General features: G+C 37.6%; 1 protein-coding gene across 6 annotated transcripts in view; it reads right to left on the minus strand.

Moving 5' to 3' along the window:
* Positions 1–26,749, minus strand: part of PLD1 (phospholipase D1) — a 204,104-nt gene that overhangs the window by 97,334 nt on the left and 80,021 nt on the right. For all 6 annotated transcript variants that reach the window (XR_010125788.1, XM_054481498.2, XM_054481499.2 and 3 more), the window contains exons 7-11: positions 21,487–21,545; positions 20,302–20,394; positions 9,765–9,917; positions 5,441–5,590; positions 4,645–4,728 (exon numbers count right to left, since the gene is read on the minus strand). Coding sequence is in view for 5 of the 6 variants with exons in the window: in XM_054481498.2 (XP_054337473.1) it covers positions 4,645–4,728; positions 5,441–5,590; positions 9,765–9,917; positions 20,302–20,394; positions 21,487–21,545 (539 nt within the window). In the remaining variant the exon portion in view is untranslated. The remainder of the gene's footprint in view (positions 1–4,644; positions 4,729–5,440; positions 5,591–9,764; positions 9,918–20,301; positions 20,395–21,486; positions 21,546–26,749) is intronic.

Here is a 26,749-nt window from a genome sequence, read left to right on the forward strand (position 1 = left end):
AGCAGATGTCAATACCAAGATGACATGGATATTGAAATTATCTATTTAAGGCTATGTCAGATATTATAAAAATGCTCTAAGTAAGGGTGAACACTCTTAAAATGAATGGAAAGACAAAAAAAGTCTTATAGAAAAAGATATAAAGAAGGACCAAATAAAATTTTTTTTTTTTGGTTGTTGTTGTTTTCTTTTTTTTTTTAATTATTATTATTATAATACTTTAAGTTTTATGGTACATGTGTGCAATGTGCAGGTAAGTTACATATGTATACCTGTGCCATGCTGGTGCACTGCACCCACTAACTCGTCATCTAGCATTAGGTATATCTCCCAATGCTATCCCTCCCCCCTCCCCCCACCCCACATCAGTCCCCGAAGTGTGATGTTCCCCTTCCTGTGTCCATGTGTTCTCATTGTTAATTCCCACCTATGAGTGAGAATATGCGGTGTTTGGTTTTTTGTTCTTGCGATAGTTTACTGAGAATGATGATTTCCAATTTCATCCATGTCTCTACAAAGGACATGAACTCATCATTTTTTATGGCTGCATAGTATTCAAAGTGAAAAACACAATTACCAAAAACACTAGAAAAACAAAAGCAAACAATAAATCCCCCAAACCTCGCAGGATAGGCTCAGTACCAGAATGGAGATCATACAGCAGCAGTCCCCAACCTTTTTGGCACCAGAAACCAGATTCATGGAAGACAATTTTTCCATGGGTGGGGGTTGGGGGTAAGGATAATTTCTGGATGAAACTGTTGCACCTCAGATGGGCCAGCAGGCACTAGCTAGACTCTCATAAGGAGTGGGCAGCCTAGATTCCTCACATGCATAGTTCACAATAGGGTTCATGTTCCCACAAGAATCTAATGCCGCGGCTGATCTGACAGGAGGCGGAGCTCAGGCAGTAATGCTCATGCTCGCTACCTCCCCCCACAACCTCTGGTTCACCTCCTGCTGTGTGGCCTGGTTCCTAACAGGCTGGGGACCAGTTTGGCTTGGAGGTTGGGGACCCTGTCATAGAGGAAAGAGTCAATGAATTTGAAGGCAAATAAATAAGACACTGTTTGTGTCACTGGAGACTCAGAAGGAGGAGAGAAAGAGGAAAGTTCAGAAAAAATGTGTAAAGAAATAATGGCTAACAATTTCTTAAATTTAGCAAAAGATATAAAACTACAGATTCAGGAAGCTCAGAGAACCCCAAACAGGATAAACCCAAACATCATAACCAAACTGCTGAAAACTAAAGACGGAAGGAAAATATTGAAACCACTCAGAGGAAAAATAACACATTACTTAGAGGGGAACAATGTATTCAAGTGACGGAGAATTTCTCAACAGAAATCATGGAGGCCAGAATGAAATGGAACAACCCCTTTAACTAGAACGTACAAATACCTCCTACAACTAAATAAGAAGACTAACAAAATCTCCCTCTCAAAAAAAGGGAAAAGATTTGAACAGTTAAACCAATGTCCAAATATCACATGAAAATTTGCTCAACATGAAATGATGTTGCTGATACAAGCTAAAATTGTAATAAAACACTATTGTATACCCTTTGAAATAAAGATTGACAACATCAAGTGCTAGCAATTATGTGGAAGAACTGAAACTCTCATACGCTGCCGGTGAAAATGTAAAATGGTACAACTTTGGAAAACACTACATTTAGCTCTTAGTATTGATAAAATGTGGTAAATTAAATCTATCTTCTAAGATAGGTGTCAACAAACTATAGCTCACAAGCCAAATGTTGCCCATAGACTGTTTTAGTATGGCCTGTGCGCTAAGAATGGTTTTTATATTTTTAAAGAGTTGTAAAAAATATATATATGCTTCAGAGACCATACATGATTTGAAAAGCCTAAAAAATATTTACTCTCTGGCTCTTTAAAGAAAAAGTTTACTAACCGTTTTTGAAAGTCAGTGGCTTTAAAACTTTTACACTTTTGGACCATAAGCTGCAGAAAGAAACACATTATACACCCAAACCAACACCTGGTCAGTCAGTCTATCTATCTATCTATCTATCTATCTATCTATCTATCTACAACCGAAATAAAAGTTTCCAAAATTAGTAGCCCTTATTACCACTTACATTGTACCCTTTCTTTCTCTTCTCTTCCCTTTCCTATCCTATGCCATTCTTTTTTTTTTTTAAATGCTGGTCACAACTTACCAAATTATTTTAATACACAATTACTAAAGAGGCTCAACCCATCATTTGAAAAACACTAACAATATTAAAACCAACTTAAAGAATGTTGCATTTAAAACCAACTTAAATACATTTAAAACATATTCTTTTACCTGGAATAGTCTTTGTTTGTGAGTCAGTTAGTAATGCAATGCTGATTTATTTTCTTTATAACCTTTGTCTCCAGCCCAACCTTTGTCTCTTCTGTTTCTCTACCCTTTACAAACTCCCTCTTTTAAAAATCTCTGTTCATTGTTTTTCTTTTGTATTCTCCTGTTTTATTAATTCTATTTCTGACGCAATTAACATACAGACTCCATACAGAGACTGTGGTAGATAACCCCACTCTCTCAGATCTACCCATACTAGGGTTTGGTTAAGTTTCTGAATGCTCCTTTTTGCAATATGCTTGTACAACAAGAATTTTCTTTACTTGTTTGAGGGAAGTTACTGTGAAGGTTTTATTTCTAATGATGTGTTGTAATAAAATGGTATCCTAGTTCAGTCGTGAAAAATAAATAACCCCCTGATTCATTCTCTTGCTGAAAGTAGAGAGGAAAACATTCAGGGTTCCATCTCTTTATATGTTTAATTGAATCAACCTAAATGACCATCAATGGTAGACTGGATGAAGAAAATGTGGTACATATACACCACAGAATACTATGCAGCCATAAAAAAGAATGACATCATGTCCTTTGCAGCAACATGGATGGAGCTAGAGGCTATTATCCTTAGAAAACTAACACAGGAACAAAAAACCAAATGCTACATGTTCTCACTTGTAAGTGGGAGCTAAATGATGAGAACACATGGACACATACAAGGGAACAACACACACTAGGGCCTTTCAGAAGGTAGAGGGAGAGGATCAGGAAAAATAACTAGTGGGTACTAGACTTAATACCTGGGTGATAAAATAATCCATACAACAAATTCCCATGCTACAAGTTTACCTATTTAACAAACCTGCAATTGTACCCCTGAATTTAAAAGTTAAAAAAATTTTGGTGTTCAGACATAAAGCATGAAAATCTAGGCTCAATAGAAAAATTATTTTTAGTCTCTCTCACATCTTCACCAAACTTTCAGAAATATTTTTTAAAGAATATAGTACTCACTGGCACAAATTTATTATCACAAGTGTTCATAAAATATTCAACCAAAGAAATAGCTCCTAAGTATGAAACATTTTTTCCTCCTAGTAACTGACTGAAAAGACAAAATTTGGTAAGAATAGAAAGACCAGAATTAAGCTCCTCCACAAGCATGAGCATGCTGGCCACCACATACCCTGTCTATCCCCTCTAGATCAGTGATTCCCAGCCGACAAGGATCTTGCATCCTCTCCCAACCCCAACCAGGGAACATCTAGCAATGTATGAAGATATTTTGGTGGTCACAACCGGCAACTTACTACTGGTACCTAGTGGATGCCACTAAACATCCTACAATGCAGAGGACAGCCCCCTACAACAAAGAATTATCTAGCCCCAAATGTCAATAGGGCCAAGGTTAAGAAAGCATGCCTTAGAATTATAGATTCCAGACAACCGAAGCAAAAGATGTGTTCGCATTCTTGAATTAGATATTGATATTGCCCACAAAACCTAGAATTAGAAGGGAATAAATTATGATGATATATTAACAGTTCCTATAAGGTACCTTTTGGAAGAAAACCGGATAGAGTAAAATAAGGGGTAATTCAGGCACCTACTACTAAGTTCGTAGAAGGAAAACACATTTTAGACATTTCCATGTCCATTGTAGCCAGTGTTGGCATGTGTAATGGGTTTTAACTTTCCAGGCAGATGAATGATTGGAACTGAAGTCAGACTAGAATGCCTACACCAACTACAGGAGTAAATTTCCCAAGAGCTAAATGAGTTTCAGATATGAGGCTTCTGGTGACTTTAATAAGCATAGCAACTCCTATGGATATCTTTTTAAGGTGGTCACAAAGTTGAAACCGGATGTATCTCTAGAACAGCTGACCAGGCCTAGTCATTACAGAGGATATTTTTACGGTAACAGGCAAGTGGAACTATTTCAACATCAAAAGGACAATTTAGAAGAAGTATATTCACTGGCCCTCATGACAGACATACCAAAATTAGAAAACGACATCCAAAGACACCATTACCTCTATAACTGTACTTGTATTACAGCATAATCTTTACTGACATGAAAACTTGGAAGTCTGCTTCCAAATGCAAATATAAAACCTAATTGTTCAAACTAAGTATTTTATGAATATTGTTGAGGCCAAGATTTTTGAAAAGGCTTTTCACTGAAGGCTTAGTCAATTGGTTGAGACTCTGGCCAAACCATCCATAGATACAGCTGATTTTCATAATGTGTAATTCTTGAACAGCACTATACCACTGTACATTTCTAAACATAGAGACTTCCAGAAAACATTCCCAGGGACAAATACTAACCACCAATCTGTGATAAAAATCTCTTCACTTGCCTCTTCCATTGCATTTGCCACATCTTCAAAATATCCTTTGGCATTAACATACCTGAAAGACAAGTTTATTGTTCCTTTTTGTTATTAAAAAGGAAAAGAAAAGAAATGTATCTTATGGTAAAGCAAAACATGGAAGCCACTGCCTGGAGTCTCCACATAACACATAACCACCATTGCTTTTGTGTACCTGGAAAACAAGGATTGAAAATACCAAGTTTCCTCTGCGGCCTAGGAAGAGTAGTAAGTGTAAGCAGCCTGATTTTTCTCTGCTTAGAGAACAACAAATTTATTGAGCCTCATCATCATAAGGAGCCAGATTAATTCTCCTATCCTTTTGAACTTACATACAGTTTTTCTCCTGAGACTGAAAACAAAACAAGCTTTCAATCCACGGGGAGAAAAACATGCTAAGCGTGACTTTATTTAAAAGAAATATCTAGCAAGTAAATGCTTTTTCCTAAATTAGGGTTAATGACTTAAATAAACCTCCCATTTGCATCATTAAAGAAATGTATGAAGTTAGCTTTAAAATTCAAACTTCAAAATCTAAAGCAAGCTAAGCTCACTGTGAAAAATCTTTAAAGCAACAATTGAGAAACTAATCTATAATCAGGTAGTCCCATAATTATCACAAAAAGAGAAGCCCTTGTTAAGCATAACGCATAATCTTTCACAGTTTTGAAAACTGATTCCAGGTGAATTTAGGCCAGTGTAATATTAGATGCTATGACTGCCTTGACAGGCTTAGAGCAATAATAACTTACCATTTAGCTAAAGCATTCTCTTGGATAGCAGCATATGACCCAAATCGATGATCTTTGAGAAAGTTGGTGCCATGTTTCTGGATGAATTCTTCTATAGCCCCTCCCCACCACCGAGCATGTCTATAGCTGTTGCATTTTAAAATAAGTGTCCTTTAAAGAAAAAGCCAAATATTGAAAAGAATGGTCACTCTGTTCTATCTCACGCTCTTTTTTATTTGGTAGTATACCAAACATAAACTGAAAATTTGAGGGAAAGAACATCAAGAAAGCAGGCATTTAACATTTTTTGGTAGTATTTCTAAAAATACATTCAATATAACAAAAATAAATGTTCAGGTTACTTATTCATTCACTCATGCAAACATGCATAAAGGTACTTACCATAGACCTAGAGCTGTGTGCTAGGCCATGAGGAGGTTAAAGAAAGAGGGGTAAGGTGAGGTTCTATTTTATGTGTTAATTAGAGAGCTGTTGGCTCCTGCAGAGCAGCGGTCCCCAACTTTTTTTTTTTTTTTTTTTTTTTTGCGATGGAGTCTTGCTCTGTCGCCCAGGCTGGACTGCAGTGGCGCGATCTCAGTTCACTGCAAGCTCCGCCTCCTGGGTTCACGCCATTCTCCTGCCTCAGCCTCCTGAGTAGCTGGGACTACAGGCGCCTGCCACCACGCCCAGCTAATTTTTTGTATTTTTAGTAGAGACGGGGTTTCACCGTGTTAGCCAGGATGGTCTCGATCTCCTGACCTTGTGATCCGCCCGCCTCGGCCTCCCAAAGTGCTGGCATTACAGGCGTGGTCCCCAACTTTTTTGGTACCAGGGACAGGCTTGTGGAAGGCAATTTTTCCACGGATTATGGGGAGTAGTTTCGAAATGAAACTGTTCCACCTCAGGCCATCAGGAAGTGATGATTCTCGTGAGGAGCCCGCAGCCGAGATCCCGCGCATGTGCAATCCACAATAGGGTTCGAGCTCCTGTGAGAATCTGATGCCGTGGCTGATCTGACAGAAGGCGGAACTCAGGTGGTAATGCTCCCTCGCCCACTGCTCACCTCCTGCTGTGCGGCCCAGTTCCGAATAAGACACGGACGGGTACCCTGAGGGGGTTGGGGACCCCTGCTCTAGAGGGCACTTCCCTTTGTGCTCCCTAGTATCCATTCCCTCAGCTTCTGGAAATGTCATCCCAATTGTGCTTCATGACAGCCGTCCCTTCTCTTCAACAAAGCTAAGCAAAATGGCATATTCCATCTTCCTGGTTCCAGAAGGTGGTTCTGGCATGAACATATTGTGAGTTTTCTATTTCACTAATCATAGGAAAACTGTTCTTTTGTTGTTGTTGTTTTTTGAGACGGAGTTTCGCTCTGTCGCCCAGGCTGGAGTGCAATGGCGCTATCTCGGCTCACTGCAACCTCCGCCTCCCGGGTTCAAGTGATTCTCCTGCCTCAGCCTCCCAAGTAGCTGGGATTACAGGCATGCACCTTCACGCCCGGCTAATTTTGTATTTTTAGTAGAGACGGGGTTTCTCCATGTTAGTCAGGCTGGTCTTGAACTCCCAACCTCAGGGGATCTGCCTGCCTCAGCCTCCCAAAGTGCTGGGATTACAGGCATGAGCCACTGTGCCGGCTTTTTTTTTTTTTTTTTTTTTTTGAGATGGAGTCTTGCTTTGTCACCAGGCTGGAGTGCAGTGGCGCAATCTCGGCTCACTGCAACTTCCGCCTCCTGGGTTCAAGCGATTCTTCTGCCTCAGCCTCCTAAGTAGCTGGGACTACAGGCGCGCACCACCATGCCCGGCTAATTTTTGTATTTTTAGTAGCGACAGGGTTTCACCATATTGGCCAGGCTGTTCTCAAACTCCTGATCTTGTGATCCGCCCGCCTCGGCCTCCCAAAGTGCTGGGATTACAGGCGTGAGCCACCGCGCCTGGCCAGGAAAACTGTTCTTTTGCAATAATAATCAATTAAACATATTGATACCAGAAAAAAAGGATACTCATGTCCATTTGTTCATCCATTCCTATAACAAACGGACATGAGTATCCTTTCAGCCATTCCTAAGCAAATGTGAAGACTTGCTCAGGAGTGCCAGGAAGGGACTCTCTTGCTTCCACAGAATTTGGTGTGAGTGTGGGAGGTGGCCATCTTGCTACCACAAGGGAATCAGGCATGCTCAACATGGCTGATTAGTTCTCTTTGGTATAAGCCAGTTTGCTTTAGATTTTTCTGTCACTCATAACTAAACTATCCTAAACTCTTACAGAGTTATAAATGCTAAAAAAAAAAAATTCAGAGTGGATTACAGAAAGTTTTTTCTTAATGCCAAGTGTCAGAATTCTGCCTACTACTAAGAGGGAAAAATAAGTTATCCAAATTTGAAGTTTGAAGGAAAACAGAGTGTTGGAGCCAGCTGTATCCCTGCCATGCAGGCAGAAATCTACCATCATACCAATGCAAGAAGACTATGCGTGAGGAGGGAGGTTGCTTTTTTGAGGAAATGCAATGATCCTGATGAGACGCAGGGAAGGGGGCTGTGTTCACAGATTCTAAAAGAATTATTTATAAAGATTAGCCATGTCCAAACTGCTTTCTTCAATATGTCAGAGGTAGATGCTGGCTTTTGTCTGAAAGTCATGAAGACAGGCAGAGGCTGCTGCTGCTGGGCTGTGGAGACAGGGGAGGAGAGACGTGGTGAAGCTGAGAGGAGTGAAGCATCCCCGTTGGGTGTAGTGAAGGAGACACAGGTTTCTAGGGATGGAGAAAAGAGGGCACAGGAGGTGCCTGGGCTTGACCTATCCTGCAAGCACTACTCCAATTGAGCTAAAACACCTCAGAAAAACAGTTATGAGAAGACTTTACAGAAGAGATGAGTAACAAGATAAGACATTATCACAGGATGTGAGTCAGAATCAAGGGGGAAAAAAGAACTATTCCAAACATGGACATAAGAAAAGCAAAGGGAAAGAGGCAAGAAAAAAATGCTGCCTCCATAGAACCTGCAAGGCATATTAAGGAAGAATTTCAAATAAAGGCAGGAGAATAAATGCCCTTCAAAAATAAGTGGGGGAATTTGGCCTTATTTGATAAAATCATGGGGGGATCTTACACCAGGAAGGAAGGTAATGAAACCTGGATATGAATGGCCTCATTTGGCAATGACATACAAGTAAGTGAGGGTGGGAAATGCAGATGAAGTGGCCAATAAAGTAAGGGACCAATGAGAACTGTGGCCAGACTTCTGTGGCTCTCTGTAAAACAGGAATGCAGGAGGAAGGTGTAATGGCAGCACCATTATATTTCCAGTCACAATCTTAAATGCTCCATTCTCATAGAATATCACTAGGAAGTTCAGCATCTTTTTATACACATACACACATACACACACAAACATGTAAATTAGTAAGGGAATATGAAGCTATGTTGGTAACCATGTGCACAGGGAGAAATGCATATATATTCATATACATGATGGTGAATGAACTACATAGAGACAAATGGATATATATGTATAAAGACACACATACATGGTATAACTACAATCTTCCAGAAAGATCACATACACATGTACTCACTAATAAAATATATAATAAATGTACATGAGTGTCCTTTCAAGATATCTTTCTTGGCCAGGCAGGGTGGCTCAGGCCTGTTATCCCAGCACTGTGGAAGCCCGAGGCAGACAGATCACTTGAGGTCAGGAGTTCGAGACTAGCCTGGCAAACACGGTGAAACCCCGTCTCTACCAAAAAATACAAAATTTAGTTAGGGGTGGTGGCAGGCGCCTGTAGTCCCAACTACTCAGGAGGCTGAAGTGGGAGAATTGCTTGAACCTGAAAGATGGAGGTTGCAGTGAGTGAAGGTTGCAGTGAGCAGAGATTGCACCACTGCACTCCAGTCTGGGTGACAGAGTGAGACCCTGTCTCAAAGAAAAAGAAGATATCTTTCTTAAAATATGTGTGTAACAATTTTTATAAAACAAATCACTCTTTTGGTGTTTTGTTAATTAAAGAATATTGATTTATAAAGTAAAAGTTTCATTTATTTTAAAAATGTGAACTATTGCTCTAATCTATCTGTTTAGTAAACTGGCAAATTGAGTAGTAATTTCTGTTAACATAGGCAAACATTTACATATGGGATTGTTTATTCAGACTGTTGCACACAGGATACTCTTTAAAATATATACAAGGAAAAAAGTGGTTTCATTACTATTGATTGAGGATGAACTCTAAATTACAATTTTCTAACACTTTTTAAACTCCTTTTTTACTTAAGGTTGAGGAAAAAAATGTTTTTAAGACATTTTTGTAGGAATCTTTTTTAAATATTTGAAATTTGTACCTTGAAAGATTATCAATTCGGATTCCATATTTCGTTTCTGTCTCCTTCTTCCCCACCTTAATTTTGAATTCTTTGTCTACCAGCAGGACGAAGGCAATGGCACCGCTGTCTGGTTTCATATACAATAAAAAGGAATCTTTCACTATTAACCATCTGTAAGAAGGTAGTAAGTATTTTAAAAGTTGTACTGAGTAAATAAAACAAGAAGAACTAATCATATGACAAGTCTTAAGTAATCACTCTGGCAGACTGTAGACATAATTACATTTTCTACACAGGAGATTTATTTTTTTTAATCGCTATGAAACAAACAAAAAAAACCAACAAAACCTTTCTGTTACGTTTTTTTAAGAAACAGTGTACCAAGTAATTCACAGTAATTCATTAGCTCTTTAAACACTAATGGCAAAACTGGAGGAATGTCCCTAATATTGGCAGGTAGCACTCACAGGATGTATGACAGAAAGGGCAAGACCGAGGAGATGGGATCCATTTACAGTGAATGCAAATGGTAACTTCATCAGGCTGCATATAACAACATGTATTCCTATTTGCCTGCAATTGTAGAGTGATAGACTGAATCATTTGAAAACTGAGAAGTAACAAAGTGGGCATAATAGCGCATATCAGACAAAGTAAATCACTCTAGGCACTTCCACATTATGGAATAGTAAAGTTGGAACATCTGAATATAAACTAAGTAACACTGTAAATATAACATGGGAACTCAGTATTTAAAATATATCTAAATAAATCTTTACTGAAATTGGGAACTGCATTATGTTTTAATGGCTTTATAACTTGGAATTTAATGTAGACAAACCTACATTGATTTCCACATAGTTTCATTTCATTAATTTGTTTTTTAATACATAAGTTATCTCCTTCCTAATAAAAGGGCATAGAGTGGATTTAGGATAATTTATAGCAAAGAACATATGTGGTTCAGAAAAGGAAAAACGTCAAGGTCACAGAAAGTAAATACCTAAAATACCTAACCACAAAGGTAAATATAATTACAGAGATGACACACTCATGTGGGTGTAAGCTTCCTAGTTTTTCTTGTCAAATGAATAAATTAAAGAAATAAGTGGATTTCCTCCAAAACTAAATTCCAAACAAAGTTTCTCATTTAGGACCTAACATAATACAACTGAACAACATAATGAATAATATTCCCGATAACAATTTTCAAAGCAAACACAGAAATTATACATTTTATAAGAGTTCTTATAACACTCCTCAATACAAATACCAAGGCTATGATAACAACGGGTAACCCCGTTTTCCCAGCACTGTTTACTGAAGAGTGTGCACTTTCCCCAAAGAATGTTCTTGATGCCCTCGGAAAAATCAGTAAGCTGTAGATACATGGATTAATTTCTGAGTTCTCTATTCCGTTCTACTGGTCATGTGTCTGTTTTTATACCAATACCATACTGTTTTGGTTACTATAGCTTTGTAATATATTTTGAAGTCAGGTAGTGTAATGCCTCTAGCTTTGGTTTGTTTTTTGTTTTTGTTTTTTGCTCAGGATTGCTTTAGCTGTTCAGGGTCTTTTGTGGTTTTATGTGAGTTTTAGGATTGTTTTTTCTATTTCTGTGAAAATGTCATTAGTATTTTGATAGGGTTGCACTGAATCTGTAGATTGCTTTGGATAGTATGGTCATTTTAACAGTATTAATTCTTCTGATCCTCTTCAATTTTTTTTTCATCTGTGTCTTGTAGTTGTTCTTTTTACTAGTCATTAGATATCAAGGTAATTTGATGCTGGGCTTTTATTGAAAGCTCTTCTTTATTATCCATTCATAAAAACTCCTCTGATTTCTTCCCTTTTTCTTTTTTGTCAATAGATATATTTTTTTCTTTTAACTTTTACTTTGGGTTCAGAGGTACACGTACAGGTTTGTTACATAGGTAAACCTGTGTCACAGGGGTTTGGTGTACAGATTGCTTTGTCACCCAGGTACTAAGCATAGTACCTGACAGGCATTTTTTTCTGATCCTTTCCCTCCTCCCACCCGCCACCCTCAAGTAGGCCCTAGTATCTGTTGTTGCTCTCTTTGTGTCCATGAGTTCTCGTTATTTAGCTCCCAGTTATAAGTGAGAACAGGTGGTACTGGGTTTCCTGTTCATGTGTTAGTTTGCTAAGGACAATGGCCTCCAGCTCCATCCATGTTGCTGCAAAGTACATGATTTCATATGCTGTGGTGTACATGTACTATCCAGTCTATTATGGATGGGCATTTAGGTTGATTCCATGTCTTTGCTATTGTAAATTGTGCTGCAATGAAAATACACATGCATTGAGTCTTTACAGTAGAATGATTATAGTCTTCTGGGTATATATCCAATAATGGAATTGCTGGGTTGAATGATAATACTGTTTTTAGTTCTTTGGGGAATCATCACACTGCTTTCCACAATGGCTGAACTAATTTACACTCCACCCAGCAGCATATAAGCATTTCCTTTTCTCTGAAACCTCGTCAGCATCTGTTTATTTGTTTGTTTGTTTTTTAATAGCCATTCTGACTAGTGTGAGATGATATCTCATTGTGGTTTTGATTTGCATTTCTCTAATGATCAGTGATGTTAAGCATTTTTTCAAATGTGTCTTGGCCATATGTATGTCTTCTTTTGAAAAGTGTCTGTTCATGTCCTTTGCCCACTTTTTAATGGAATTTTTTGTTTTTTGCTTGTAAATTTGTTTAAATTCCTTATAGATACTTGCTATTAGGTCTTTGTCAGAAGCACAGTTTGCAGATATTTTCTCTCATTCTGTAGGTTGTCTGTCTACTCTGTTGATAGTTTCTTTTGCTGTGCAGAAGCTCTTTAGTTTAATTAGATTCCATTTGCCAATTTTTGATTTTGTTGCAATTACTTTTGGTGTCTTCATCATTAAATCTTTGCCAGTTCCAATGTCCAGAATGGTATTTCCTAGGTTGTCTTCCAGGGTTTTTATAGTTTTAGGTTTTACATTTAAGTTTCTAATCTAACTTGAGTTGAATTTTGTATATGGCCTAAGGAAGGGGTCCTTTCAATCTTCCGCACATGGCTAGCCAGTTATCCCAGCATCATTTATTAAGGAGGAAGTCCTTTTCCCATTGCTTGTTTTTGTCAGCTTTGTTGAAGATCAGATGGTGGTAGGTGTGCAGTATTATTTCTTGGTTCTATAATTCTGTTCCATTGGTCTATGTGTCTGTTTTCGTACCAGTACTGTACTGTATTGGTTACTGTTGCCCTGTAGTGTAGTTTGGAGTCACGTAACATGATGTCTCCAGCTTTGTTCTTTTTGCTTGGCATTGCCTTGGCTATTCAGGCTCTTTGTTGGTTCCATATGAATTTTAAAATAGTTTTTTCTAGTTTTGTGAAGAATGTTATTGGTAGTTTGATAGGAATAGCATTGAATCTGTAGATTGCTTTAGGCAGTATGGCCATTTTAATGATATTGTTTCTTCCTATCCATGAACATGGAATATTTTCCATTTGTTTGTGTCACCTCTCATTTCCTTGAGCAGTATTTTGTAATTCTCATTGTAGATATCTTTCACCTCCCTAGTCAGCTGAATTCCTAGGTATTTTATTCTTTTTGTGGAAATTGTGAATGGGGTTGCCTCCCTGATTTGATTGGAAAGCAATTCCATTCACAGTTGGCTTGATTGTTGTTGGTGTATAGAAATGCTAGTGATTTTTCTACATTGATTTTGTATCCTGAAACATTGCTGAAGATGTTTATCAGCTCAAGGAGTTTTTGGGCAAAGACCGTGGAGTTTTCTAGATATAGAATCATCTCATCTGCAAATAGGAATAGTTTGACTTCCTCTTTTCCTAATTGGATGCCTTTTATTTCTTTCTCTTGCCTCATTGCTCTGGCCAGGACTTCCAATACTATGTTGAATAGGAGTGGTGACAGAGGGCATCCTTGTCTTGGGCCAGTTTTCAAGGGGAATACTTCCAGCTCTTGTCCAGTCAGTATAATGTTGGCTGTGGGTTTGTCATAGATGGCTCTTATTATTTTGGAGTATGTTCCTTCAATGTGTAGTTTATTGAGGGTTGTTAAAATGAAGGATGTTGAATTTTATCAAAAGCCTTTCCTGCATCTATTGAGATAATCATGTAGTTTTTATCTTTAGTCCTGTTTATGTGATAAATCACATTTATCAATTTGCATATGTTGAACCATATAGAGAAGATTCAAAACCAAAGAGAGAAGATTCAAATAAATACAATTAGAAATGACAAAGAGGACATTACCATTGATCCCACAGAAATACAAATAACTGTCAGAGACTACTATGAACGACTCTGTGCACATAAACTAGAAAATCTACAAGAAACAGATAAATTCCTGGACACATACTTCCCCCCAAAGACTGAACCAGGAAGAAACTGAATCCTTAAGTGGACCAATAATCAGCTCTGAATTAGAATCAGTAATAAATAGCCTACCAACCAAAATACAAAAACAAAGACAAAAAGCCCAGGACCAGGCGGATTCACACTCAAATTCTATAAGATGTACAAAGAAGAGCTAGTACCATTCCTACTGAAACTACTCTAAACAATTGAGGAGGAAGAACTACTACCCGACTCATTCTATGAGGCCAGCATCATCCTAACACCAAAACCTGGCAGAGACACAACAAAAAGAGGAGACTTCAGATCAATATCCTTTATGAACATAGATGCAAAGCACCTCAACAAGATTTTGCTTTCTTTCTCAGGAATATATACATCAAGTAAGGCATCTATCAACCAGCCTTCTAGGAGTCAGCACCATCTGCACAGGGATCAAGTGCCTGCCCTGAAGTCAGCCTCCCTGGGCTCCAATTCCACCTGCCACTCACTCCTTGTACGAACTTCAGTAATTGAGCATGATGTCAAAATCTATAACATGAGGATAACATAAGACGTATAACATGAGGACCTAACAGCAACATCTAGTTCATAAGTATTCATAAAGAATTAACTGAGATAACTCATGCACATGCTTAGCACAGTGCCTGGCCCCAATACATGTGAACTATTATAACTAATCTTGTTCTAAACCATGTGAGATTATGGTCTGTTTTAAAAAGATACCTCCTGCCTGTGTTACTACTTGCCATGGCATTAAAATGCAGATAAGCTCACTTGAGCCAGCCCTCCCCTTCTCAGCCTCATCTCCTACTACTGTCTCCCACAATGTTAGTCAATGTTGATTCTTCTTTAGACTTGCCAGTCTTCTTCTTTGGGCTCTATCGTTGCTGTTCCTCTGCCTAAAAACTGTTTCTTCTAGGCAATTCCATGGATGGTCTCTTCTTGTCAATCAAACCTCTCCTTAAAAATCCCTCTACAGGCAGGCTACTGGATTCAAAAAAAAGCTGTTCTCCACCATCCCTGCCTCATTACCCCAACTCTCCTCCATCATGTTGTCTTGATTTAGCTTCTTTGTAGCATATCTGGAAGTATTTGTCTTCTTGTTTATTGTCTGTCTCCTACAGTACAGCGTAAGATCCCTGGGAACAGGAAGTGTGGCTGTCATGTCTACTACTATCTGGCCAATGCCTAGAACTATCTTCTAGCAGCCCAGAGCAAGCTTTCAGGCAAGGCCACCATCTCGCCTAAATAATGGCTGCATGAATGGATTCCAGAGAGTAAATAAAACCATTTAGACACTATCACTGTCTAAAAATTTTAATTATTGGTACAGCTCATAGTTCACTAAAGTAAATACTAAGTAAGAAAGTGCTAAGGAATTAAAAGTAATGGCAAAAACCACAATTACTTTTGTACCACCCTAATAAATGCTAAATTTATTTGTTAACATCTATACATCTCTTTTTCTTAAGACATTATTTGAGATAAGAAACTTAACTTATGACCAGGTGCAGAGAAGTTGCTCAATAAATGTGCTGTTTAAGCAGATGTTTTACATTGTAGGATCTCTGTTTGTCTTTTTTTAAAACTCATCTCTCAGATAAGGTCATTATGAGACCTAATTGAAAATTCAATTTCCTTGTTTGCCTTACAAAAAAAAATTTGTCAACATAGAATAAATTGAAAAGTGATCAGAATGTATTTTTATGGGTACAAATGAAAAAAAGTTATGAAGGAGTGTCACCTTTAAAAGTAAGTCTCATTTAGACATTAATAAAATAGTCGTCTTGGCCAGGTGCTGTGGTTCCCATCTGTAATCCCAGCACTTTGGAAGGCCAAGGTGGGCAGATCACTTGAGCTCAGGAGTTCAAGACCAGCCTGAGCAACATGGTAAAACCCCATCTTTACAAAAAATACAAAATTTAGCCAGGTGCGGTGGTACGCACCTGTATCCCTGCTACCTGGGGGGCTGAGGTGGGAGGATCGCTTGAGCTCAGGAGGTCGAGGCTGCAGTGAGCCAAGATCATACCACTGCACTCCAGCCTTGGTGACAAGGTGAGACCCTGTCTCAAAAAAAAAAAAAAAAAAAAAGTCTTCGACTGTGAGAAACTTTTTAAACTATACGTTATCATCCATATATGCTTTCTGGTATTTTAAATCCCAAAAATGTGACTCAGGAAATATTTATTAATATGGAACCAGGGCTTTAATCTTCACAGAAAGATTTACACAATTTACAGTGATGACACATTTCATTCCAGGGAGAATCGTATCTTTTTAGATTGTCCCAGTTGACTTATGATTTAATCCAAAGTTTAAAAAGAGGGGACATATTTCTTTTGTGTAACAAAGCCTTTCCCTCCCCTTTCCTAGCTGTTGCTTCTCATAACCCTTCTCATAAGGGTTAAATCCAAACGTCAGTTTTTCAGGGAGCCTTTCCTTGACTCCCAGAGCTAAAGTCACCCTCTCCAATCCCCAAATCCCTCACAAACCATTTTTTCCCCTTTAAAGCTCTCATCGCTACCTGAATTTACATTAATTGTCAGTTTAGTGCCTGCATTTCCCCTCTAATAGAACTCCATGAGGGCAGAGACTTCATCTTGTTCACTACTGTTTTCACAGGAGTATGCCACAATCTGGCATACATTAGGCACTCGATAAATGACTGAATAAACCAGACCATGGCTTCCATTCCTTGAGTAGATGCCTTAGGTTGGGTTGTCCCAGAAGTAAACTCTGAGATACAGATATATGTGTGTAAAGGAGTTTAAGAAAGTGGCACCAGGAAGCACCAATTAGGGAAGGACAGAAAGAAAGAGCAAGGAAGGAAGCCACAGAGAGTGTATTTTCATGCTTTTTATTGTGGGCAGCTGTGCTGTAAGCCAGCTAAGGCGTTCTGGGAGACAGTGTAGAGAATGCTGCAGAGTCACCCCAACTGAGGAGGAGGGGACTGGACACCAATCAATTCTTGGCTGATGGCTGCTCCAGGGAGCTGTTGACACTTCCCAGACTGCTGTGCACACAGACAGGTGGGTTCTGACAGCCTACAGAATTTTTGGTCAAAGAATCACAAATGCTTAAGGTTACAGTCTGAAAACTGTGGTTGGCATGTAGCAGCTGATTTGGGCAAAGTTAACGACTAGGGAGGAGTGGTCAGAAGGAATCCCCAAGTTTCTAGAAGTTAGAGAAGTGTATCTGAAAGCAAATACTTTTTTTAGTGTATTATTTCCCTTCTTATTTTAGTAAAACTTTCTCCCCAGCGACAGAGCAAGACTCCATCTCAAAAAAAAACCAAAACAAAAAAAAAAAAAACTTTTTTCCCTTACAAAAATTTTCAGTTTTTTTTAGTTTAATCTTCTGATATTTTCCTTGTAATTTCTTCTGTCCCTTCAAAGCCCAGAAAGTAAAGGCCCAACTTAATGGTATTTTTTGTTGGTAGTATATCTTAAATCGGTGTGTGTAAAGGTGGATGTCAGTATTAATTTTATATATTTTGAATATACACATAGCTCAATTCCACATTTACACACAAACACATTTATCATTTTCAATTTGGGGAAAATATTATATATAGATATAAAATATTTATAACTGATTTCTTCAGTGTTTTAATAGTTTTTCAAAATCCCAGTACATTGTTATTGCAACAGTTATTGTCTATTATGTGCCAAACTTGGGGGATATAGATAAGAATCAGATGAGAATATTGTTCCTCAAGGAGTTTTTAGTTGGTAAGACGTAAGATATAAAATAACGTTTTCTGTCTATATTACACTTACCATGATAAACATTTTTCAGAAATATAAGTCTAAAATTATCATCCCTGAAGTCTGCACAATTTTACTTAAGTTTTTGTTAAAGTGTACAGTTCAGTTTGATTTTTAGTATATTCACAAAGTTGTATAACCATCACCACTATCTAGTTCCAAACTATCTTCATTGGCCCAAAAATAAACCCCATACCAGTATCAAATTAGTAGAAAGAAACCTCCTCCCCATTCCCTGGAAACCCTTTATCTACTTCTGTCTCTACAGATTTGTCTATTCTGAAAATTTCATATAAATAAGAATGATATAATATGTGCCTTTTTGTATCTGGATTTTTTCATTTATCCTGTTTTCAAGGTTCATCCACATTGTAGCATGTATCAGAACTTCATATCCTTTTCCATTTAATTTTTTAATTTTTATTCAGATGTAATTCACATATCATAAAACTTACCTTTTAAAAGTTCACAATGCAATGGTTTTTAGCATATTCACAGAGTTGTGCAACCGTCACTACCGTCTTATTTCAGAATATTTTCATCACCCCATAAAGAAACTCCATGACCATGAGTGGTCTTCATTTCTCTTTTTTCAATGTATTTTTAATTTCTGTGGTACATAGTAGGTTTATATATTTATGGGGTATATGAGATACTTTGATACAAGCATACAATGTGGAATAATTACATCAGGATAAATGTGGTATCCATCACCTCAAGCATTATCCTTTATGTTACAAACAACTCAATTAGACTCTTTTAGTTATTGTAAAACATACAATTAAATTAGTATTGACTATAGTCACCTGTTGTGCTATCGAATACTAGTTCTTAATTATCCTATTTGTTTGTACCCATTAACCATCCCCACTATCCCCCTCCACACTGCCTTTCCCAGCTTCTGATAAAATCTCCATGAGTTCATTTGTTTTAATTTTTAGCTTCCACTAGTAACTGAGAACATGTGAAGACTGTCTTTCTGTGCCTGGCTTATTTAACTTAACATAATGACCTCTAGATCCATCCATGTGGCAATGACAGGATCTCATTCTTTTCTGTGACTGGATAGTACTCCATTCATCTGTTGATGAACACCTGGGTTGCTTCCAAATCTTGGCTATTGTGAATAGTGCTGCAACACAGATGGAAGTGCAGATATATCTTTGATATACTGATTTCCTTCTTTTGGATATATACCTAGAAGTGGAATTGCTAGATCATATGGTAGCTCTATTTTGAGTTTTTTGAGGAACGTCCAAACTGTTCTCCATAGTCGTTGTACTAATTTACATTCCCATCAACAGTGTATAAGGGTTCCCTTTTCTCCACATCCTTACCAGTATGTTATTGCCTGTCTTTTTGATAAAAGCCATTTTAACTGGGGTGAGATGATATCTCATTGTAGTTTTCATTTGCATTTCTCTGATGATCAATGATATTGAGTGCCTTTTCATACACCTGTTTGCCATTGGTATGTCTTCTTTCAAGAAATGTATATTCAGATCTTTTGTCCATTTTTAAATCAGATTATTAGATTTTTTTTCCTATAGAGTTCTTTCTGGTTGTTAATCCCTTATCAGATGGGTAGTTTGTAGGTATTTTCTCCCATTCTGTGGTTTATCTCTTCACTTTGTTGATTGTTTCCTTTGCTGTGCAGAAGCTTTTTAACTTGATGTGATATATTCCTTTTATGGCTGGATAATATTCCACTCTATAGGAATACCACATTTTGTTTATCCATTCATCAATTGATGAACATTTGAATTGTTTCCACTTGTAAGGCTATTATCCATAATACCGCTATTATAATACTGCTATGGAAAAGTTTTATTGTAGACATATTTTTTCAATTCTCCTAGGTGAATCCCTGGAATTGCTGGGACATGTGGTAACTATGTTTAACAGTTTAAAGAACTGCCAGACTGTTTTCCAAAGTGGCTGCACCATTTTACATTTCCATTAACAATATCTGCGGTTTCTCGACAGAAAATATTCTAGTCTCTCTACACCCTCACCACCATTTGTTATTGTCCATCTCTTTGATTATAGCCGTCCTAACGGGTGTGAAATTGTATCTCATTGTGGATTTGATTTACATTTACATAATGACTAGTAACGTTGAGCATCTTTTCTTATACTTATTGGCCATTTGTACATCTTCTTTGGCTGGCCAATTTGTGCGTTCTGTGTCCTTGGGTTTTCATGAATATAATTTGCACACTTTGCCTACAAGTTCAGCTTTGGGTAGAATATTTAAATGGATGCTGGAACTTGGATTTTAAAATATAATTAAAAATTTGTTCTGCCATGGCTTTTAAAGGATTTATAATTTAAAACTGGTATGTAAAACTAGCCCAAATACCCAGTGTATTAAAACAAACAAATACACAAAACTCACTAATTCCTACCTTTTTGACCATCTGTAGCAGGCTCTTCCCTGACCACAGCAATTCAAGCCTGGTATTCTGTGTCCTCCAGATCTTTTCATTATCATACCTTCTCTGAAAGAGACAGGAAATTAGCCCATCACCTTCAAATTTCCCACTCCCACTTAGCTTGTACAGCCTCCTAACACGGGACTAAATAAACCATCTCATTCTCACATGACTTTCCTCCCTACTCTCTCCTCCTCGCTCTCAACTAGCTCAGTGCCCTAATTGTTAGGCTGGGTACTCTAGAGGCAAACCCTAAAACACACTAGTGAGATAAAGCCCCTTCAGCATTCGGGGCGGTGTGATTCTGTTGTGCACTACACAGGACCTTAAGCATCCTGTCTCCTGGCTCTAAATGTTGAATGTTCCCTCCTTAACATTGTGACACTGTGACAAACTAAGAAAGACCCCATGCATTTTCCACATGCCCACACAGGGATGATTCACCTGCTGTTGAGACCATGGTGCATCTCACCCACAGATTCCAGGACATCTCTGTGTCTCTTCACACCCAGTTCTAGCAAACTATTTGAGCTAGTTGAGCCATGCCAAAGGAAGCAGAGCACAGCTACTAGTTTTGAAAACAGTAATATCTTAATTCTGAAAAATGTAACAAGAAAAACCAATAACAAAGGCTAAACTTAAAAAAAATTTTTTTGAAACAACTACTAACAATGCTCTTAACTAGAACTTGAAAGTTAAGCTCTTTATATTTTCAAGCTCTAATATTGTGAAGGAAAATTATAAACTTCCATCTGGCTATACAACATATATTTTACATAGTATTTTAAAATAATCATCAAAATGAGTAGTAAACATTGAACTTTATAAGGGATTATAAAAGGAGATCTTACATATTTGATTTTTAATGTATTCTCCTACACATCATACTTGCTATAGGTATTGAACACTTCCACTGTTGGGTTAGAAAGAATCTGTGCTGTAAGCACATGACAAATACAGTGGAGCAGTTGCTACCACTGTTTATCACAGGAGATGCTCTGATTTGTATGAATAATTCCATCAGTTGCTCTAACTACTGGGGAGAAGAGAAGCTAGCAGTAAAGCCAGGAAGACTCCATCACCATGGCATGCTGCTACATCAAGTGTGAATGCATATCAATTTTTCATACTTCTCTTTTAAGGTTTATTGCAACTTACATGCCCTTTGGTCCCAAATCATGGATGAAAGACAGCTGGCTTATATCAAGAAACTCTGTCTGAAAAGAAGCAAAAAATCCATCTTTAGCAAGCAAAACAATTCAAATTTATGCATTAAAAACATGATTAGGTATAGCTGTGTGTAAATACTGTTTGGTGTGCTCCATAGACTACACAGATCAATAATAATGGCACTGCACTAAAAGAGTGCAGATTAGAAGTATATAAATAATGAAGACACACCCTACTAGATCTTCTAAATCTCAAGAGAGTCTGTGTGCCCTAACATATAGAGATAAAATGCTCAAGAAGCTTGGAGAGAGAGAGAGTTTATTCTCAATATTCTTTCATGTTTGTTTTTGTTGCGTGGGGTGGATATTGTGTGGCATAGTGTACACTCAAACAATAAAAGAATGTGAGAAGCAAGTGATATTGGTGCAGGATCTGGAAGATGGACTGGATTTGGGCCCACAGTGTGAAATGGGAGATGAATGAGGGGCTAGAACAGAAGGTCCAAAAAGGTTATAGGATGTACAGTTGGGTTACAGTGAATAAGATGAAGGAAAAGAATGAAAAATTAAACAGGCTGAAAAGAGAGTGGGGAGGGCTTTCAACATCAGGCACAATGAAAAGAATTATTTTTAATGAGTTGAAGAGGAAGAGAATTTTAGGCCCACCTTCACTGTATTAGAAGGTTAAAAACTGTAAATATTATAACAACAACTGTGGCTGTGTTTACTGAGTGCTGACTCTGTGTTGGTGTTATGCTAACCATTTCTCATGCATTATCTCAAACCCCTTTGAAGCAGGTGCTATTTTTCCCATTTTACAGAAGAGGAAACTGAGGTTTAGTGTAGGGGTAAGCAAATATTTTCTGTAAAGAGCCAGACAGTAAATATTTTGGGCTTTGTGGGCATACATTCCATTTTGCAACTACTTAGCTCTGCTGTTGTAGCATGGAAATAGCCATAGACGCATACATAAACAAGTAACTGTGGCTGTGTTCCAATAAAATCTTATTTATGGATGTAAAATATGAAGATAATCTAATTTTATGTGCCACAAAATATTATTATTATTTTGATTTTTTTTCAATCACTTAAAAATGTAAAAACTATTCTTAGTTCACAGAACATACAAAAACAGGCAATGGGCAATAGGCAGGATTTGGTCCACGGGCCTTAGTCTGCAGGCCTCTGTTTTAGAGAAGTCAAGTAAATTGTCCAAGATCACATAGTTAAGAAGGGATTAACTCAGTATGATTAACTCATTATGAAGTCAGACCAAAGTCAGCGCCCTCAAACTAAGCTGCAAAAGCAAAAAGTCATTCAACATTTATCTAACTCAAATCGAGTTCCTTGCGTATTCTAGGTAGGTGAAAGCTAGATGTAAATGTGGAGGCATAGAGGGGAAAAACAAATCAACATTATATAATGTTTAGCATATGCAGACTTGCAGCTTTTTTTAAAAAGTGACCAACAACAAGTTCAGTTCCTTAGACCACGCCAATAACAGCCTTGATAGACCAACAAAGACTAAAAAGATACTCTCCCAGCATTAGGAAGCAGACAGGAGACCAGATATGGAAAACACTCCCCTCAATGAAGTTCTGTGGGATGAACCACACTAGATACATGTGAAAGTAGTTACAGAGTTATACAGTAGTGGAGGGCAACCACTTCCTAGCTGACATGACATCACAGAGGCAGGGGCATGTGATCTAGGTTTGTAAATGGGATTAATAAAAAAAAAGTTTTCCATGAAAGTTCTATATGTGATTGGACATATCTAACACTACTCTTGTAAAAAAAAAATTACAAATATCTCAAGGCTGTCCATCCTTGTAAGGTTCACTTAAATGCTTGCATTTTTCTCTTTTCTTGGGGTTATTTGCAGAAAATAGGTCTTTAAAATTCAAAAGGACTTAAATATCTTTTTAAAATCCTAAGTCAAAGGTATCTTCATATAGCATTTTTTAATTGAGAATTTAAAAAGTCAAGGTCTCAGCCAGGCATAGTGGCTCATGCCTGTAATCCCAGCATTTGGGAAGGCTGATGCGGGGGGATCACTTGAGGTCAAGAGTTCAAGACCAGCCTGGCCAACATGGCAAAACCCCATCTCTACTAAAAATACAAAAATTAGCCAGGTGTGGTGGTGCATGCCTGTAATCCCAGCTACTCAGGAGGCAGAGGCTGAGGCAGGAGAATCACTTGAACCCGGGAGGCAGAGGTTGCAGTGAGCGGAGATCGTGCCCCTGCACTCCAGCCTGGGCCACACAGCAGGAATGTCTCAAAAAACAAACAAACAAACAAAAAACACCTCAAGGTCTTTACATTTCATTTCTTATATAAAACAGTGATTCATTCAGTATCATGCATTTTTATCTGGTTTGTGAAAATGCTTCTTAACTGGAAAATGTAGTAACCTATGGGTTATTGGAAATGACTCACAGATTGCCAGCCATAAAATCCAAAATATTTTAAAATCCTAAGTCATAACTTATATCTAGAGAGCAGACAAATAATGTCAGTCCTAGTTTACATTTGAAGACTATACTCAACTACAGAGGCATAACTAACTTATGCAAAGTCCCAGAACAGTCGAAGGGAAGAATAGGAAATGAAAACAAAAATCAAGGAAGCCACTAATCTAATTCCTGGATATTTTCTTATTTACATAGCTGTTATCATCAAATAGTTGACAACAGAAATATTCTCTAAAATCATTCAGAAATCATAACTTTTGGAGTATATCATAACAAAATTGCTAAGCATAAAGAATCTCAACTAAGTAGACAAGCACACACTAATAATGTAGAAAATTGAAAGCTACACATTAATATGAAATTTAATTTATCCTAATGGCTTAGTAAAGTTTGACTGGAGAGAGATTTCCAGAAGGAACCAGGCCTATTATACGGAAAAAAAAAAAATATCTGGCAATAAACGTTTTTCTAATACAGAGTTATCAAATTGAAAGTAAATGTGTCAGGGTCAACTGAGAGGCAAACCTAACTAATAAAAATTGAAATTTAACAAAGATGATGTTGTCCAAACTTCTTAGTACATCTTCAGTGATAAGAATTTCATTATCCATTTGGGCAAGTGATTCTCAGGAATAAGAATTTAAAGATCAATTTAGCCTAACAGTATTTCGCAGGGCTTATTCCATTGATCTTCTGAGTAATGTATAATCAATACCTTTTTGTCTTTGTTTTTTGGCAAAGGAATTTGTAAAATATGAATACAATTGAAATAATGTTGCAATGCAATAATGTTGTTGGCACTAGGTGGAAAGTGGTCTCAAGTAAAAAAATCCAACGCGATCTACCAGTTGGATACTAAAAATGTTAGAGAATCAGAGAAGCAAAAATATTTCCATGCCAAGAGACAAGCAACAAGGCCTAGGGGTAACAAAAAAATCCTGAAAATTACTTGACAATAACGTACACACTGCCCCTTCCACCCAACCTTGTATTGTAAGAGAAGGGTGACTTTCCGAGACTCCTTTTATTTCCCAGGTAGCAAAAACTCAAGTAAATGGCCAGGTGGGAAATTATCAGATACAAGGAAGGTAAGAGCATTGAGTTGGGCAATGTCCTTGTAAGCTCAGGTACTCCAGGAAAGGCAGGGAACAAAGAGGACATCTAATCTATGAAGGAAGCTGGGAGGCTGGGCAAAGGCCTAAAGTCCTTCTCAACACTAAGACTCAATCATGAGAAAGAAAACATTTCCCTTAATTTGAAGATGCAGCTGTTCCAATTAGTACAGCTTTTCCCTATTAGAATGAAAACACTGTGTGCATGTTTATTCTTTACCTACTCTTCCCCTCAAGTTAAAGTTCATTCTACAAAACAAGGGAGAGGTGAACTCAGTATTATTGATCTGTGGGATGTTTTACCCAAGGATTTCAAGCTAATTACCTTCTTGGGGATAAGGAATCTGAGTCACATAAGTTAAATGATTTACTTCAAGGTAGAGATAAGATCCTATCAGCTTAGGGCCCTTCTCTTGGAAATTGTACAATTTGTTCCATTTCTAGATTTTAATCTCAGGTATGAAAAAGGTACATTTATTGCTCCTTATTCCTCTGATTTTAATTCCCTGGAAGATAAGCATTTTCCAGTTCCTAATTAAAATGCCTAGCTAGTGAGTTCTCTACTACAGTCAGCACTAATACAGTTTCAGAATACAAAAGGAATTCTTGTTTGAGATTTTTTTGTATGTTATTACACAACTCAGATATTGCTATTTTTTTACATATTTATGCTTAGAGTAAAGGGGAAATACATTTGTCCCCATTTTACAAATGAGCAAAGAAAACTGAACAAATCACCAATAGTCTCTGAGGGAACTGTCTGATGATGACTACACTAAAACACTAGGATGCTCTGCTTTGGAGAACCACAAGAAGGAGAAAAAAAAAGAATTAAAAGCAGAGGAAGTCTTCATAATCATGGGAGAAAAGGTCTGAGCACAAACCCAACCCATGACTATATAAAAGTGAGAGGAAAGAACTGTACATGTCTAATTTCAGAGGCCATTTAAGAAAAATAATGTCAGTGCTTAGAACCCTAAACCAAATTCCTTTGGGGAAAATCCTATTATACTAACACCTTTATAATAAATCTATCTCACTTTTTTTTTTTCTTTGGCAGAGTCTTGCTCTATAGCCCAGGCTGGAGTGCAGTGGCGCAATCGTGGCTTGCTGCAACCTCCACCTCCCAGGTTCAAGCGATTCTTCTGTCTCAGCCTCCCAAGTAGCTGGGATTAAAGGCGCCCACCACCAGGCCTGGCTAATCTTTGTATTTTTAGTAGAGATGAGGTTTCACCATGTTGTCCAGGCTGGTCTCGAACTCCTGACCTCAAGTGATCCACCTGCCTCGGCTTCCCAAAATGCTGGGATTGTAGGCATGAGCCACTGCGCCCAGCCCTATCTCTACTTTTTAAAGTGGTATAACTTTATCAAGACATTTCTAAGCTGAGCATAGCATTTTAGTTTAGTTCTCAAACTCCTGATGATAAGAATCACTTGAGCTATTTGTTAAACACATTTATTCCAAATACAGATCTGGATGGCCCTATAGAGATTGTAAGAACATATCCTATTCAGTCCTGTGACCTATGATCCATGATTCTATCTGCTTACAGACCTGAATTAACTTAAAATAGGTTTGTTTTATACTTATAAAAGTATAAATTTATTATATACATGTTAAAATAACTTTTAATGTGCTTTTTACAGACAGTAAAGCATTTTTTAA

The sequence above is a fragment of the Pongo pygmaeus genome, chromosome 2 (genome assembly GCF_028885625.2).
Source record: "Pongo pygmaeus isolate AG05252 chromosome 2, NHGRI_mPonPyg2-v2.0_pri, whole genome shotgun sequence".
Lineage (NCBI taxonomy): Eukaryota > Metazoa > Chordata > Mammalia > Primates > Hominidae > Pongo > Pongo pygmaeus.